At 46.8% G+C, this 15,953-nt stretch overlaps 5 protein-coding genes across 5 annotated transcripts; 1 reads left to right on the plus strand and 4 right to left on the minus strand.

Moving 5' to 3' along the window:
* Positions 1–4: 4 nt before the first annotated feature.
* Positions 5–1,292, minus strand: GCG54_00015132 (D-amino-acid oxidase; the record flags this gene model as incomplete). Its single annotated transcript, XM_045414947.1, has 5 exons — positions 5–314; positions 369–769; positions 830–1,028; positions 1,078–1,197; positions 1,252–1,292. The coding sequence occupies 5 exons, from the start codon at positions 1,290–1,292 to the stop codon at positions 5–7; spliced, it is 1,071 nt and encodes a 356-aa protein (XP_045261069.1).
* A 559-nt stretch (positions 1,293–1,851) lies between these two features.
* GCG54_00015133 (uncharacterized protein) lies at positions 1,852–3,348 on the minus strand (the record flags this gene model as incomplete). The annotated part of the gene is made up of 1 exon (XM_045414948.1): positions 1,852–3,348. One exon carries the CDS (start codon positions 3,346–3,348, stop codon positions 1,852–1,854), a length of 1,497 nt encoding a protein of 498 aa, XP_045261070.1.
* A 1,084-nt stretch (positions 3,349–4,432) lies between these two features.
* GCG54_00015134 (Arylesterase) lies at positions 4,433–5,749 on the minus strand (the record flags this gene model as incomplete). The annotated part of the gene is made up of 5 exons (XM_045414949.1): positions 4,433–4,725; positions 4,779–5,076; positions 5,138–5,292; positions 5,354–5,479; positions 5,536–5,749. The coding sequence occupies 5 exons, from the start codon at positions 5,747–5,749 to the stop codon at positions 4,433–4,435; spliced, it is 1,086 nt and encodes a 361-aa protein (XP_045261071.1).
* A 527-nt stretch (positions 5,750–6,276) lies between these two features.
* Positions 6,277–8,448, plus strand: GCG54_00015135 (putative peptide transporter ptr2; the record flags this gene model as incomplete). Its single annotated transcript, XM_045414950.1, has 9 exons — positions 6,277–6,426; positions 6,490–6,545; positions 6,801–6,928; positions 6,982–7,273; positions 7,329–7,427; positions 7,476–7,725; positions 7,780–7,936; positions 7,995–8,241; positions 8,397–8,448. 9 exons carry the CDS (start codon positions 6,277–6,279, stop codon positions 8,446–8,448), a joined length of 1,431 nt encoding a protein of 476 aa, XP_045261072.1.
* A 330-nt stretch (positions 8,449–8,778) lies between these two features.
* GCG54_00015136 (Clavaminate synthase-like protein) lies at positions 8,779–13,526 on the minus strand (the record flags this gene model as incomplete). The annotated part of the gene is made up of 10 exons (XM_045414951.1): positions 8,779–9,246; positions 9,357–9,515; positions 9,574–9,770; positions 9,823–10,449; positions 10,508–10,529; positions 12,216–12,463; positions 12,524–12,817; positions 12,907–12,971; positions 13,019–13,051; positions 13,108–13,526. The coding sequence occupies 10 exons, from the start codon at positions 13,524–13,526 to the stop codon at positions 8,779–8,781; spliced, it is 2,532 nt and encodes an 843-aa protein (XP_045261073.1).
* Between the last annotated feature and the right edge of the window lie 2,427 nt (positions 13,527–15,953).

Genomic DNA, 15,953 nt, shown 5'->3' on the forward strand with positions numbered 1-15,953 from the left:
CTTCTCATAGCCTAGCCGCAGTGCTACTATGCATTACTTGCTCAAGAATATCATCGACTGCCTCGACGGCATCTAACGCCATCCCATATCCTGCTTGAAAGCCCGTTCCGCCTGCCCCATAGTTGTGAACAAGCACGTGCTTCCTGCCGTCAACGTCAATCTGCGTTCGTTCAACACGGGCACCTCCCTCTCGGGATGGTCTCAGGCCCGAGAAGCTCGCCAGTACATCTGGCTTAGACTCCTTCAACTCCGAGCTAAGAGCGGAGGTTCTACTCAAGATCGAGTCCGTCTCGTGAGCGAAGGTATCGCTTGTACTTCAAGACTCTTAGCTGCGAGACAACTATTTTCGAGTTCGTGAGAGGACTTACCTGACGCCCTTTTGCATGTATCCGCCAAGTATCACGTTACCGTTAGACCATGGTCTCGGAATGATGTAGGTTTCATAGCCATGACCATGTCTCATGACGTTGGTCGTGACTTGCGGTGCTCTTGCGAGAACAATCTGGCCTCTTGTTGGGTAGCACTTGGTGTCTTCAACTCCGGGCAGAAACCTCGCAGCGTTTCCGGTGCAATTAAAGGCAACCTTGGTCTTGCTACTGAATGCGGACTGAATGCTGGGCAGCTTTTTCAGGATAAACTGCACACCATACTCTTTTTTCAGCAAGCCAAACAGATACTCTATGTGCTTTGGTGCGTTAATAGTGACTGTTGTGAAGGAAACGCCAAATAGCACCCCATCAGGAAGGTCATTTGCAAGTATGACTTTGAACTAATGAACCGTGAGTAAGTAAACTAGTGGACTTGAATAAAACTAGGAATGGTGACTGACATCTTCCAAGTATTCAGACATTGACTTGATTTTGTCGTCCGAGACTGCCTCATCCCAGTACTCAATTGACGGTGTCCGGTGAACGAAAGAGTCTCGACCAGCGCTAGTTGCCAATTGAGTCAGATGACTGTAACCCAGGCGATCCCATCTTAGAGCGTTCGTGTCACTGCCTGAGATGGCGGAAAAGTTGGCTCCAGCCCTTGATGTGCGTCAGAAGGTTCTAATAAGCGAGACCAAGGATTACTTACCATGGAGATGTGTAGTTCACCGAGGTGTCACCCGGGAAATGCTCTGCAATCACTGTTGTCTGGCGTCCAAGTCCTCTCCGCGCGAGGACAAGGGCGGTATCTAAACCAATCACACCCGCTCTATTCTGTGGTGAGATCGATGTTATACTACATGGCTTACAGTTGGAAACTTACCCAATAATTACGATCGGATCGTCATCATTTCTAGAAATCATGACTGTTTCTTTCGAGGAGCAAAGTTACCTAAGCGGCAGGCAGGTTTGATGAAAAATCGCTAATTTTGAGCAGATGATGGGATATCTACACCTTCTTCCTTATATCGATGGTCACCATTAATCGCGGATTTCAAACCCGACTCCATGCTCGCCATGTGCGCGCGAAATATGTCAACTTACCCGGCTGATAGCCTGCTGCTACACGCCATCCGGGTCCGGAGACCGATACCGGCGTTTGCGATCATTGGCGGCGTTCATGTGACGCCCCGCTTTCAAGGCCGGCGCTACCCCTGAATGCCGCCCCGATATCACTAAGCTAGATTGACATAGCGGAGGGCTTGGTCAAATTAGACGGACGTGACCTGACAGTGTCGTGTTACGCGATTGAATGATGTCTTTATTGGCTGATGATGCTAAAAAAAGTCGTGAAGCAGATTGGTTCCTACCCCTATGGCAACTGATGGATGAGAATTTGGTGTCAAATTGTTTGATCAGAGTTTACGAATGACATTTATCGCTTAGTCCGATAAAGTTTTCGAATCTGCCAGAAAAGACACGCTCAAGCTCTGGCCACATCTAGATCAAAACAACTCCTTGGTCCTTTGACTACCGCGTAGTTCAGCCACTCTTGGTCCTCGAGCAACTTCTGCATTGCGCTGTCTTCTAAGCACACAACCAGCTCAACGCCCTCGTCAGGGTCGCCTGTATTTCTAGCAGGGAAGTAGAATACGAATCCATCAATATCTGGCTTCGGCCAACGGATGGCTTTTGGTGTCCCGAAACCAAAGTCCCATGTCTGATGCGCCGACAAGCCTTGCCAACTAGTGCTCGCCACGTCCGGGCCGAGGAACGCGTTCATGTTGAGCGCGATGCGTCGCTTGTCGGTGACACCGGCAACCCACTCCACGGCGGACTTGTAAAGGTCGTCGTCAACCTCGACGTTTGTTGTGCGTACCATCGCAGCAAGGCGGGGAAAGGCATCCGGGGCAACGACTTCGTCAAAGGTCAGCTCTGGCCGGCCGTGCATAGCCACATTGCCGATGTAGTACTTCGCAAGCTGAGGCTTGAGGCGATTGCGCCCATTGACAGCGTGCATCAACGCAGTGGTTGTGTTTCCGGAGAATGAAGACTGTCGGGCGCGTGTGAGGCAGCGCCAGCACAGTGCCATGATAGAGTCGTAGGAGGACACCCAAGCGTCTGCATCTGCCGGAGATGCAGCTGTTTTGAGTTTAACTATCTTGGACTTTGGGAAGTGAAAGAGAACTTCTGAGGTGTCGGGCATCTTGAAGTCTGGCGGCGGGGGCTGAGGAATCTCATCCAGAAGTTTGACAAATTTCACCTTTTGGTCCAGTTCCGTCCACTGATTCTCATCCGGTGGAGAGCCAGCGTGAGTGAGGAGTGCGCGATCCAGAATGGAGTCGTCAAATGGCGCGAGGGCCAGCCCATTCATCAAATTCCTGTTGTTCGCAGCCCAGGACTGGAGGAAGCCATCGAGTCCTGACACATCGGTAGCCAGGTGATGCAGGCCGATGCCAAAGACTAAGCCGCCGCGGATGAATGTAACCATGAACATTGCCACAGGTGCATCATCCTCAACAAAGTATCCATGTTGGGTGAGCGTCTGTTTCTCGGTCATGATCCTTGGCAAAAGCTTCTTTCCGTCCAGCAACATGGGCGGGAATGCTTGCCTCTCAAGGCTGGCGTAGGATGGTACATAATCATCATCGGGATCATCGTGGTGTTTGACACTGAGTTCCACGGCGTCATTGTCGGATGTTTTGATAGTATACTGGCCCGTCTCATCGTGTATCTGGAGCTTACCACCAAATTGTATGTATTGACCGAGTGTTTGTTCAAGGCTACCTTTCAGGGTCTCAATAAGAGAGTCTTTTTCTGCTCCGCGGAGAGAACAGGAGTACACTGCGACGATCGGAATGTTGAACGCCGGCATGGTGTGATCGTAGTCTGAGAGGGCCCATATTTGATCTCGGGAGGAGCCCTCAGGCTGATGTGGACGGACCCAGTGAGTCTGAACGTTCCTGGAATTCTTGGACATTGTGAAGCCTGTATAGGTGGCAAAGATAGCCGTGGTAGATATGACGAGAATCAATCAAATGAGTTTATCCGTGGGATGGTCACCGCTTGGATGAATGTGTGGTCGAGGGCTTTATCTACGCTCGCATTGACCCACTCATCACAATCTTCAGTAAGATCCATGATGCCGCAGTTGCGATTTGAGGTAACTTTTCGATTTTCTATCATGCACCCTATAAGCATTTGTGGGGTCTTGTAGCACCAGCCCCTCGTGATCAGCTTCATTGCCGCTTCAATACGACCTTGAGCTTACCGGTGGGGATTTAGTGGTGTTTGATGATGAGAACCATATCAAAGGCGTCTGGTCAACAAGAAACCATGTGATGTAGATCGGCGTCAAGACCGAAAGCCAATAGCTGATAACATCTATTGAGTCTTATTCTTCAAAATGCATTTTTGTTCTTTGGCCTTGAAATTAATTACCGTTCGAAATTGCGATTGATCGTGTTTGGGACAACACTCCTTTGAGGAAAGTTACGATATCGGGTTAGATATCATCGAGGGTCCGCTGTGGATACATATCTACCAGGGTCTGCGTGAGCTCGCAGTGACGATCTCTTGCGGTGGTGGATGATTTCCGCGTGATGTTGAATTGAAGCAGGGGTATCTGCGGATAAGTCCGAACAAGCTTTGGCGACACTTCCGTACACATTCGGTCATAGGTTGATTCGGACTATCCTTGTAGCCCACCTGAGTGGGCGTTATTAAGGTCTCATCGGCATATGATGAGGCAGCTGTCATCAAGTCCGACTTCGCCAATAATATAGTGAGAAAAACACTCATAATCTCTTGCCAGATATCACGGCGTTAATTGTATTTCCAGCAAGAGGTGACCTTCTTTACGAAGGTTCGCGATCGGAGAGGATACCTCCAGCTAACCTAGCGGGTATGGACAGAGATGACAATAGAGGACGACGATAGAAGCAGCAACAACAGGAACGATAGTGGGGAAGAACAGGATCAATTCTTCTTGATGTTTAGAGGTCTTGACTGAGATTACCTTTGGCTCAATGGTACCTCCTCTAAATTAGAAAATTTCCCAACGCTTAGTTACAGCAGTGCGCTTTTCTGAGCAAAAGAGCCGTGTCAGCGATAAACTCGAAGCTCTTGGTCAGGCCTCTTTCTGGGTGGTTATAGTGTGCAAACGCGTGAGGTACACCTGCATATCGCTTCTGGGTGACTTGATTACCACCTTCTTTGAGCAGTCTCCCGTAATACTCCCCCTCGTCCCGCTCAAGGTCGAACTCTGCTGTTACGATGTGAGCTGGTGGTAGATCGCTGAAGTTTGGCGCCAAGACGGGCGTCAAGATCCACTCATTCAAACATGTTTCTTGTTCATCTAGTTCATTGTGTCAATAAATGGTCTTTTTTCAGGGTTTGCTTTCATCCTACCATCATCGTCTCCAAGCCAATATTTCAAGAACCATTGTTCTCTCCCCAGTGGCCCCCAAGGGAGACTGTGAAATTGTCGAGCACTTTCATACGGACAGTTGGCTTCATTGAGCTGTTTGATCTTCCGGCTGCAATATCGCATGTCGGTCGCTGGAACAATCATGAGATGCAACTTTATCGGAATGTTCTCGTCTCTTGCAAAATGAGCAAGAACAGCAGACATTTGACCACCGGCCGACAGCCCGCCAAACGAGATGCTGGTGGAGTCGATGTTCAGAGCTTGAGAGTTGCCGATAGCCTGGAGGATGCAAATGTTAGCTAAGAGGGTGGGAATTTCTGATCGATTGGCACAGTGTTACCCATTTAACAGCATCCCAGCAATCGTAAATCGCAGTGGGAAATTTGTGCTCAGGTCCCATACGGTAGTCGACATCAATGACTTTTATGTTTGCTTTGTTACACATGTGTCGGCACCATGCAGCCTCGCTCTGAAGCCCACCAAGAACCCAACCGCCTGTAACGTTAAATACTAGTTCTCATATTTAATTGGGTTTTCAAATGAGGTGTTTGCTTACCTCCGTGAAAGTTGAGATGTACGGGGAAAGGACCAGGGCCTTCAGGCGAGTAGACACGAACGGTGATCTTGCCAAAGGGCCTGGTTACGGGGATCTTGCGGTCTTCAACATGAAATACTTCAGGTCCTACACTGTTGTTAATACGCATTCTGAGACAAAACTTGGTTATAAGTTTGGCTGACCAGCACATGTCGGATAAGTGAAGCTGTACTTCCCCGGGCTTTTCCGATACTCTTCAATACTGACTTCGTCGGCTCTCACCATGGAGCCGCCATGATCATTCCAAAGCCGAACCCACTCTGCATCTATACCTGGGTAGTCTTGCGCCGAAATAGCAAGTCGTCCGGGGTATGCCTCAGCTTCCGGCTGTTCGCAGACTGTTTGTGAAACCGTCATTTTCGATGCATGCGCATGTGGTTGAGCTCGATTGAACTGCGATGTCGAGCCACGGGTCTCATTTCATTCCGCAGTTCGTCTCATCATCCAAGCCGCAATCGCCGGGCCGGACGTTTCCATGACCAACACATCGAACTCGGCGGCCGGCATTGTGTCTGATTGGCGGCGTTCAAATGGCCGATCTTGGTGGGCCAAGTGCGGATGAACCACCAAAAGATGACGGTGTGAGATCTGATTGGTGGCGTTCTCAATCGCTATCTTAGTGATAGGCCAATGGACGCCGCCTATGAGAGCTACGCAAAATCCCCAGCGTTATCTCCCGTATCAGGCGTTCAAGCGCCAGTCCGGGGGACCCCGCTTTACCCGCTGCGCCGGGTCGAGTCAGAGGATCAGTGAATTGAACAAATGCCGTAGTCAAGCATTTTGTTCGTCATCTATATGACTATGAGATGTTCCAGCATTCGGCTTCCGAAGGGCATCGTTCGATTATCGGCACATGAATACTTCCTTGTCGTGCTAGAGTGACGATGAGCGACACCAAAGACAACATCGCCGGCGCAGAAGAGGCCCAGGTACATACTGATGCCCCGGTCAAGTTGGCTACGGAGCAATGGGTGGGTCTTAGGAGAGTTCCAGACAAACTCCCAACTGTCGCACTTCTGATCTTGGTTGTTGAGGTATGTCGATCATCAGACTTGTTCGATTCAGTTGGAGCTCGAGTTTAACATTCAAAAACAAAGCTGGGAGAGCGATTCACTTACTTTGGACTGAGCGGGCCGATTCAGAATTACATCAAGTAAGTTCTAAGAGACTACCTCTGTTCCATATGCTAGGGCGACTAGTTTTCCTTTGGGTTCACATGTACTCCATATTGAGGTACCGTTGTTGTCGTCGTCGTCGTTGTTATTGCTATTGTCGTTTCTACTCCTATCCCTACTACTGTCATCGTTATTGAAGTTGCCAAGTACGCAGGAAGATTGAGCGATCTCTATTCTGATGCTATGTAACTCCGATTAGAGTAACTTCACATTGCTAACTAGTTCCATCGTAGCAACCCCTATGATCCAAGTTCTGATCTTCCGGGAGCTCTCGGGAAAGGCCAAGCTTTGGCAACTGCGTTGGGCAACTTTTTCAAATTCTGGGCATATGCATCGACAGTCATCGGCGCCGTTATAGCAGGTAAGTTGGTTGGAAACCTTCCATACAGTGCCTTGCTGAAAGACCATTATCAGACCAGTATCTTGGAAAGTTCAAGGCAATCCTTACTGCTTGCTCTGTCTACACCATCGGTCTCATCATTCTTGTTGCAACTTCAACACCGCAAGCGATCACCAGCGGGGCTGGCTTTGGTGGCCTCATTGCCGCAATGATCACCATCGGTCTTGGGACAGGTGGCATCAAAGCTAACGTCACGCCCATGTGTGCCGAACAGTACCAGAACTCTCATCCCATCGTCAGAACTCTGAAGTCCGGCGAAGAGGTTCTTGTGGATCCTGAGCTCACTGTACAACGCTTGTTCATGTGGTAAGATAACGCATATTGAGGAAATATCGCGGGCACCAGCTGACGACTATTCTAGGTTCTACTGGGTTGTCAACATTGGCGCTCTGTCACCTCTGATTACTGTCAACGTTGAGGCCCATCACTCTTTCTGGTTGGCATACCTGATTCCACTCATGTGAGTTGCCCAACTCCGTTGACTTGGCTTGGACTTTAACCTTCCCAGTGCAATTCTTATATCCGCAGCCGTCTTCATCTCCGGTCAGAAGAAATATGTGAAGGTTCCACCTGAAGGATCCGCGATTGTGGATGCTTTCCGAGTAGCCAGCATTGCTATCAAAGAGAAGGGCTTCGAGAACGCCACCCCTTCGGCGCTCAGAGAATCTGGTCACGAAAGCAAGTATGCTATCGCAAGAGAAGCCAAGTACACTGACGAATATGTCATGGACGTTATGAGGGGATTGAATAGCTGCAAGGTAGGAAGACATCGGTTGTTTACAGGGTTGTGAAGCTGACGTTTCCATGTTTAGATGTTCTTGTTCTTCCCCCTTTATTTCATTTGTTGGATCCAGATTTGGAACAACCTGATTTCCCAGGCAGGCGAGATGGCTCTACATGGCACGCCGAACGATTTGCTGCAGAATCTGGACCCCATCGCCCTGTGCATCTTCATTCCTTTTCTTGACAGTAAGCAGCCATCTGAGCTAGGCTCCCTAGAGAACTATCTAATCCGAGAACTCCGTAGTCGTTGTGTACCCTCTCTTCCGAAAGCATCGCATCAACTTCGATCCGGTTACCCGAATTTTCGTCGGATTCCTTTTCGCATCCATCTCAATGGTTTATGCCAGTGTTCTGCAGCACTACATATACAATTCGCCCCCTAAAAGCATTCACGTCTGGATTCAAGCGCCGGCGTACATCTTGGTGGCGTTTTCAGAGGCGTTCATCATCGTTACTGGGCTTGAGCTAGCATTCACCCACGCACCGAAAAAGTGAGTGCCCCTGAGTCGGCTCAGTGGTTCGATGACGCCAAGATAAAATCTAACGCTCAAAATTCCTTAATCTTCGATCGGTTGTATCCGCCCTTTTTTGGCTGACAATTGGTGTCGCTGCGGCTATTTGCATTGCTCTCGCTCCTGTCTCGCAGGACCCTTACTTGGTTTGGATGTACGCTTCCCTGGGCATTGTGGGATTTGTAGCTGGCTGTGCATTCTATGCTTGTTTCTATCCTGGGAGGAACAAAACAACGTCTGGACAAGAAGTGGTCATTGAAGGAAGGTCTCCTGATTCATGAACATCATGCAGGTTGACGCCGTTGAAAAGTCGCAGTAGCACGCCAAAACAGTATACATTACAATTCATGTTGGTGAGGAGTTCAAGTCAACGGATTATCTCATCTAATGATCAAATTTGGTATTTGCTAAGCTATAAATACTGAATATGCCATGACACCTGAGCAATGCAACGACGGACAACTTGTACCTCGAAGCCGTCTCCGAGCAGACATCATTAATTACATGAATTTGCAGTTATTGGAAGCTTTGTACACGGCTGCCAGACGGCTCTACATAGGTTTCGCCGTTACTGCTCTCTCTCTTCAACTGAAGAGGCATAGGTAGGTATCGTAGAGCCTCCAAGGCATCTGGGTCGATCATGGGTGGTGCGCCCTCGGCCGGCGGAGGCCAAGAAAGGAGTGTGGGAGAGAAGACACCGCTGCTGGCAATGCTTCCTACTTCTGAGAGAGAGCTCTCGGAACTGGCGATACTTTTTCTGTGGTTGAACTCCGGGTCGCCATTTTCTGATTGGTTTCCACGTATCCAGTGTAGCCAGTCCAGGATCGGGGTGTGAAGACCCTCGGGCATCGGGCTGTCTGGGGTACTAGTGGCGAGGAAGCCGTTCTTTGTTGATACCGGAGTTTGGTTCATTGTCCTCCTAGCAATGACGTCCCTCCTTCCGTGCCAGAGCATAGAAGACATGGTGCTGCGAGATGCTCTAGACTGCGCACGAGATTGTGCACGTGAAGTAGTTTTCGATGTTCGCCAAGCAGACCAGACACTTGGGGCGGAAGAGCCGGAGCGAGACGACCGGGTTGGCCATCTGAATATACGAATAGGGGAAGGTTCTGGAATTGGTGGTGGGGCTGGGAAGGAGAACCCATGAGATTGTGCATATTGTTGAGCTTGAGCGTAAGTGAATGGCGTTCCCGAGTAGGGGTTGGTTCGTTCGGACGCTGAGGATAGGCCTTGCAGTGTAAGTTGAGGTGGAGCTGCGGATGATCTTTCAGGTTTGGGATGCTCGACTGTCAGTTGGTCAATGCCACTGACTGCGCGACTATCGGTCATAACTTCGGTCATCGGGACGACGCTTGTATCGATGGTATCACGATATCGAGGTTCGGGCCCGTATTCGTTGGCAGGGCTTTCGGGAGGCAGAGCGGCGTGGTGGTGTTCGTTTGCCCTTCTTCTTCGACGGTAGCACCAATAAAGCAGCAGGGAAATTCCCATCAAGACAACAATACCCACTGCGAATGACATTAGCATATAGAGAAAATGGCAGGTGACTTTATCACTTACATACGACACCAGTCGCTACCAAAGGGGTCTGACTGGGAGTTCCTCCACTGGATTGGGTATCAAGATTTGGTGAGATTGGTGTCTGACTCGAAGCCGGTCCTCCAGAGCTCGTTGCATCTGCGCCGCTGAGACCAGAAACTCTTGTAGTTGGTGATATCGAAGAGGATGCTGCGACTTGGGAAGACGCAGCAACACCGGGGGTTGTGGGAGCTGCTGCCGCTGCCGCTGCGTTGGCAACGGATGTTGTTCCACCACCAGCCGCTGCAGCTGCAGCACTACTACTTGCTGGAGGACTGGGTGCAGCAGCTGCTGGAGATGATTGTTGAGGTTGAGCTGCTGCTGCTGCTTTTGTTGTCGCCGGAGCTTGGGCAGCTGGTGTTGTCACAGGCTGCTGCTGTTGTTGTTCTTGCTTTGTTGATGTTGCAGGAGCCGCCGCCGCAGGCTGCTGTGTCGTCGCAGGTGCTGCTACTGCTGCTTGCGTTGTTGGCTGGGCGGCTGCAGCTTGTGATGTTGCTGCTGGTGCTGGTGTCCCCTCTGCCTTCACACTTTCCTGTGTTGTCGCCGCCGGCGGTGACAACACCTGACTGATTATGTTACCGGGAGCGTTGAGAAGATCCCCGATGAGGCCTCGACGATAGAGTTTGTGCGAGACCTCATGCCATCTCCCGTGGATACCCTCACCGACCATTGTTCATTATATCCTGGCGCTGCCGTGTGAGTGTCGTTTGTTTATCGAGATTGTTGTTGCTGTTGTATTTTGTTCCAAAACGTTTCGATGGAACGCCCGCTTGGAACACCGTCATGTAACAAAACAAGTGCAAACCGAAAAGACTGTCAATTGCGAGCGAAGTAATCCCGACCGTGCGAACGAATGACTGGAGTTGAGAAGACACAAACAATCAAAGGTCAAGGTTCCCTCTCCCAAACCCGCGGCATTGAATGCGAGAGAGAGGGTATTAGAGAGAGCCACCCCCTTCATCCAATGGAGTGATTCCGAGGTCAATGCGGATATTGGGATGCACTAGCTGTGATGAAGAGGTCCGAGCCTTGTCGTTCAGTTGCCTCCTCTAGACTCGAATCGTGCGGTCCACTGTCATAGCTGCGGGCTCCTAGCCCGTCATCCAGGAACTCAATGGAGTATCGCAGGTTTTCTTCGCCGCGGCTGGCGGATAGACGGGCTCTATTAGTGCCATCTGCTACGAGACATGGCGCCCCTAATGATACAATTAGCGGTTACATCGGAAGCGTGGCGTTTGTTGTTGGCCTAGGAGAGGGCCGCTAAGCGACGCCATCGTCAAAGCGACTGTGGTGCCTAACCACCATGGATTCGACAAAAGGTCTCCAATTTGAAAAGGACTCTTGGTTATCCACTGCCTCAGTCGAAAGAGTCGAAAGGGGGAAATTGTGTCTTGAACTCGACAATAGGAAAAGAAACGGTTTGATCGAAGATGGCAGTGCCATGCGCCGTTGAAGAAGTCGCGATGGATCCGATCTGGCAATGATCTTCCCCTTTTGTCAACAACTAAGCCTTATGCATAAGACGATAGACTGCATTTGACGGAACATGCATGCGAGGTTATCTGCAATTCATCCCGCACCACGCACCACTTGGAGGCCCCTGGCGCACGGATGCATCGCCAGCTTCATCTGACCCGCGCTTGAACATCCTCTCCTTTCACCCCCGGAATGATCCACTTGGGCCTTGGCCTGTTTCCACTGTCCGAGTAAGACTTCGCGTACTTGTCGCGGTGACACAATTTCAACTACGACCTGACAGCGTCCTGACAAACTGTCATGGGCGGTAGGCGTGGCGCGCGGTGGCTATGGGGCTAGGATCGTACTCTGCCCCTAGAACTTGATGAGGGTTCTCCATGGCGGATTATCGCCTCGTGATGCGCGTATTGCCTTCGTCTTTTTTTGCGGCTTGATCGTCTCGGGCTCCGATAACCGAGAAACGTAGATGGCAAGGATGATGAATGACAAGATAGGCAAGCTTAGGGCTCATCACTGAAGCCAACAAGACTGTATGCTCACCGGAGCACAGGCGTAGGTAGATCGAGTCAAAGATCTTCAAGCCTGAGGGATGATATTCATTGAGATATCCGGTCGGGAATGATTCCTGGCCAATGACGATAAGGGCTGACCGTGGATCCCTATCCGACAGTCCCGCCCGAATCCGTCCTGGGGACTCTCGGACTTCCCTTCAGCAACTCTAAGCCTTCTGGAAAATCTCTGATCCTCCCGTCATCGTCCCAGAGTGCAGCCAGGACTTGGCGCTCCCCCTTCCAAGGCTTCCTCGAATGCATGACCGCGTAATTCTGGGGACGCCTTTCGTGTCAGCCACCACACACGATGTCACTCGCACGGGGATTTCCCGAAGGTAAAGTACTCACGTCCAGCAAAACCAAGTCTCCTTGCTCCCACTCAACATCTACGGCACCCTCTTCCGCGAGTTTCAGCAGCAAGTCCAAGTCCTCGACGTCAATCGGCGTGCCGTCACCGAATGTCGGCGGCGGATGATAGGACCCGTCATCGCCGCGGAACGGTGGTCTCGTCGCACCATGATGTCTACTCCGCCCCCAGGCGGAAGTGACATTCCCGAAGAACACCGTAGACTCGGTTGGGTTATGGATCCGAATGGCTTCGTTGTGGTGTCAGCTCTGGCCAAATTCCATGGCGAATGATGGGGATGAACACCAACCAGGGACGATATGTGTCACGCTCAGGCTCCCATCATCATGCCACTCAAAGCGGTCACTGTGACGGCGAACCTCGGCCTCGATCTTTCTTCGGGCCGTTTCTTCGTCGTCTCCGTCGGCGACCTCTTGTCCGTATGCGCCCCGAACGCTCGTTCCCGTGTTGGAAACAAGGGCTTTCACCGTGTAGCGGTACACATACTTGACGCCCTTGTTGAGAAGATCTGAGAGAAACTTTGGTGATTGACGTTGGAGTTCATGGGCAATGTAGATTGCTGATGTGATGGGAGTTGCGCCACCTGGTTCTACTTAGCAGGCGCATTGTAGACTTGTTTCAACAATCAAGCCATCCATGGCGACATCACAAAGTCAAAAAGTGATCACCTACCAGACTCAGGGATCTGAAGGGCACTAAACGTAAGCCAAGCTGGGTTGATCGTCGACCAACCGTATCTGCCCTGATCAGCACACTATGATGACAAGAGTTCCAATATGCTTACTCGCTATGTGGCCAAATCGGGAGCTCGGGTGGCCTACGGACTATCAGCTCGTGCTATGTGGTCGGACTGGTGAGCATCGCGGAGCCTACCCCTCGTTTGCCGTTTTCACATTTGGTGCCAAAACAGTTCTCAAAGGAGGTCTCCCAACCTCAAAATGAGGGCGGAATCCAAATGCGTGAGCCACTTTGCTGTAGTCGTCCGGTGTTTTGATGGGCAATCCGCGGATCAACACTGCACCGCCATGCTGCCTGATCAGCTTAACCAAGTCACCTGACCGGGTGAATCTATGAACGGCTTCGATGCTCTCGGTCAAAGTCAATTTTTTGCTTGGTCTGAGACCCAGAGGGAAAGACGAAGACCAGGGAAGGCCGAACTTGACGGTGTCTTGCTGGCCAGGCACTTTAAATGCTTCAAAGAGGGGCAGACCTTCGTCAATGTCCCCCCAATTTTCCAGTGCCGATGATGGTAAACCGCTCCGGGGCGCTACTGCGGATTGAACAACTGCCATCTTTGTTTCGATTGTTCTGGAAAGTTTGTGGTGGAAGTTGTGAAGGCTGCTTTGTACTTGAAATGATGTTTGATGTTGCTTGAGGCATTACACGCGCTCTTGTTGCTCTTATTCTTTCAAGACATTCGCGATTACCGATGACTAAAGTCAGTGATAAGATCCTGCTAGGCTCTGAATCCTGTAGGTCTCGGGGCGCCTTGGCCTCGCTTGTGTGAATTGCGTGATCGCCCATCTTGATGGTGCATGCTACGCGCCAGGTAGACGCATTGTCGGGGAAAGCCCGACGTAAATGCAGCACAAGAAGCATCGATATCTAAGGCAGAATATGATGTTGCGATGGATGAAGGTTCTTAAATGCGTTTCTGCGGCTTCGCCGAAAAACATAGTGCAGCTCATCTTTTATATTCTTGTCATAATATTTATTTCACGAATATCATTCGAATAAAATTAATAATCTGCCAGGGACCTAATCTACGGATAAATTTCATAAGCATTTCTCAAGGGCCGCTCGGCAACTTTCATTAGCATCATTCACGCATATAGGAAGCGGAAAAAAACATTCACGGAGCTTCGCTATTGCATGTCGGCATGTCGTGATCATAAGAACATCCAACCAGCCGCGTACGTTACACTCCGTTGCGTTAACAGCGTCCACCCCCCCTTTTTTTCCCCGCTTATGTAAAAACATAAAAAAAAGCTAATTTTATACTATAACATGTATTTATCTATATTATATATAAAACGCGCTAAATCTATTACTAATACCTTAATTAGTATTAATTATTATAGTTATAGTAATATTTAAACGTATTACTATATAATAGAGATATAAGGTATATATCTAATACCTCTATAGTAATTAATTTATTTATAGAGGTATTACTAATTTAGCTAGTTACCTTATCTTTATACTAATTAACTAGTAAAAAGTATATTTATTATTATTAGAGTTTATAGTAATATTTATTAAAGAATAGAAAATAAGACCTATAGTATAGCTTTATATATCTATTTAATATATAGTTTATATAGCTCTAAGTAATATAAAAGTATACTAAGAGGTTTAATATAGTTCTTTAAAATAAATAGTTCTAGTAGTTAATAGGAGTAATAAGTCTCTTAATAGCTTAATTTATTTATAATATTAAGAAAAAGTCTACTACTATATAGATTATACCTAGTTATTTATAATTTACTACTAATTAGTATATATTTATAGTTTNTTATATTAGATATATTAAGAAAGATATTAGGTAATAATAATAATATAATAGTACTTAAAATTTTAAATCTATAGCTATTAGTAATTATAATAATATTACTATTTAAAGATTAAAAGACCTATAAACTAATAAATATTATTAACTATACTAAATAAATAATTTAATAATATAGATTATAACGTAATATTACTAGTGAGGTATAGAGATATAAGAGGTACTACTAAAGTTAATAAAAAATAGAAATATAGTATTATATAGAGCTTCTTAAACTACTATAGTATTATAGTAATCTATCTCTTAAAGAGATATAAGATTTCCTATTTAAAACCTTTAAGATCTAAATTAGTTATTCTATAATTAATTAATAGTTATACTTAGCTAGCTAAATAAATAAGAAGTCTAAGATTATTACTACTTAATAAAGTGATAAATTATAATATAAATACTTATATTATATATAATAATATTACTTTAATTAGTTAGTNTTAGTTAGTATTTATTAATAAATCTAATATTAATAAGGATATTAAGATATAGAGGATTAAATAAGTACTAAAAGAGCTTACTATATTTTAAACTATAAAGATTAATTAGTTTTAAAACTTTTATATATAAATCTTATTAACTTTAATAATAAATAGTATCTTATACTTAACTATATATTATAGTATAACTAATAGTAATAGGTTTTTTTATTAGTTATAGGAGTACTTTATCCTAAAGTATAAGCGTTTTCTAAAACTAAACTTTATTATTATTATAGATAACCTCTCTTATTATTATATATATAAAATTAAAGATTTATATTAAATATTAAGTATTAATCTTAAGTTTCTACCTCTATATTTACTAAACTTTAACCTTATTAAAAAGTACTTTAATAATCTAAAGTAATATATTAGGAAGATATATTTAAAATAGAATAATAATAAGAATAATACTTAGGATTTTATAGAATATCTATATAATTATACTATAGAGATTAGGTATTATCTACCTCAGATTAAAGGCTATTTCTACTATTTATTTATTAACTTTAATAGGATAGAGTATATATTTAATAATATTAAACTATAAAAGAGAGGATAAGCTATAAATATTAAATATTAATAAGTAATCTAAATCTTTATTATATAATTATAATAGATCTTAATTATATTATTATATAGTAGGAAATTATTAGATCTATAATTATAGCTAGTAA

The sequence above is a fragment of the Colletotrichum gloeosporioides genome (assembly GCF_011800055.1).
Source record: "Colletotrichum gloeosporioides strain Lc1 chromosome Unknown consensus_66, whole genome shotgun sequence".
NCBI classification, from domain to species: Eukaryota; Fungi; Ascomycota; class Sordariomycetes; order Glomerellales; family Glomerellaceae; genus Colletotrichum; species Colletotrichum gloeosporioides.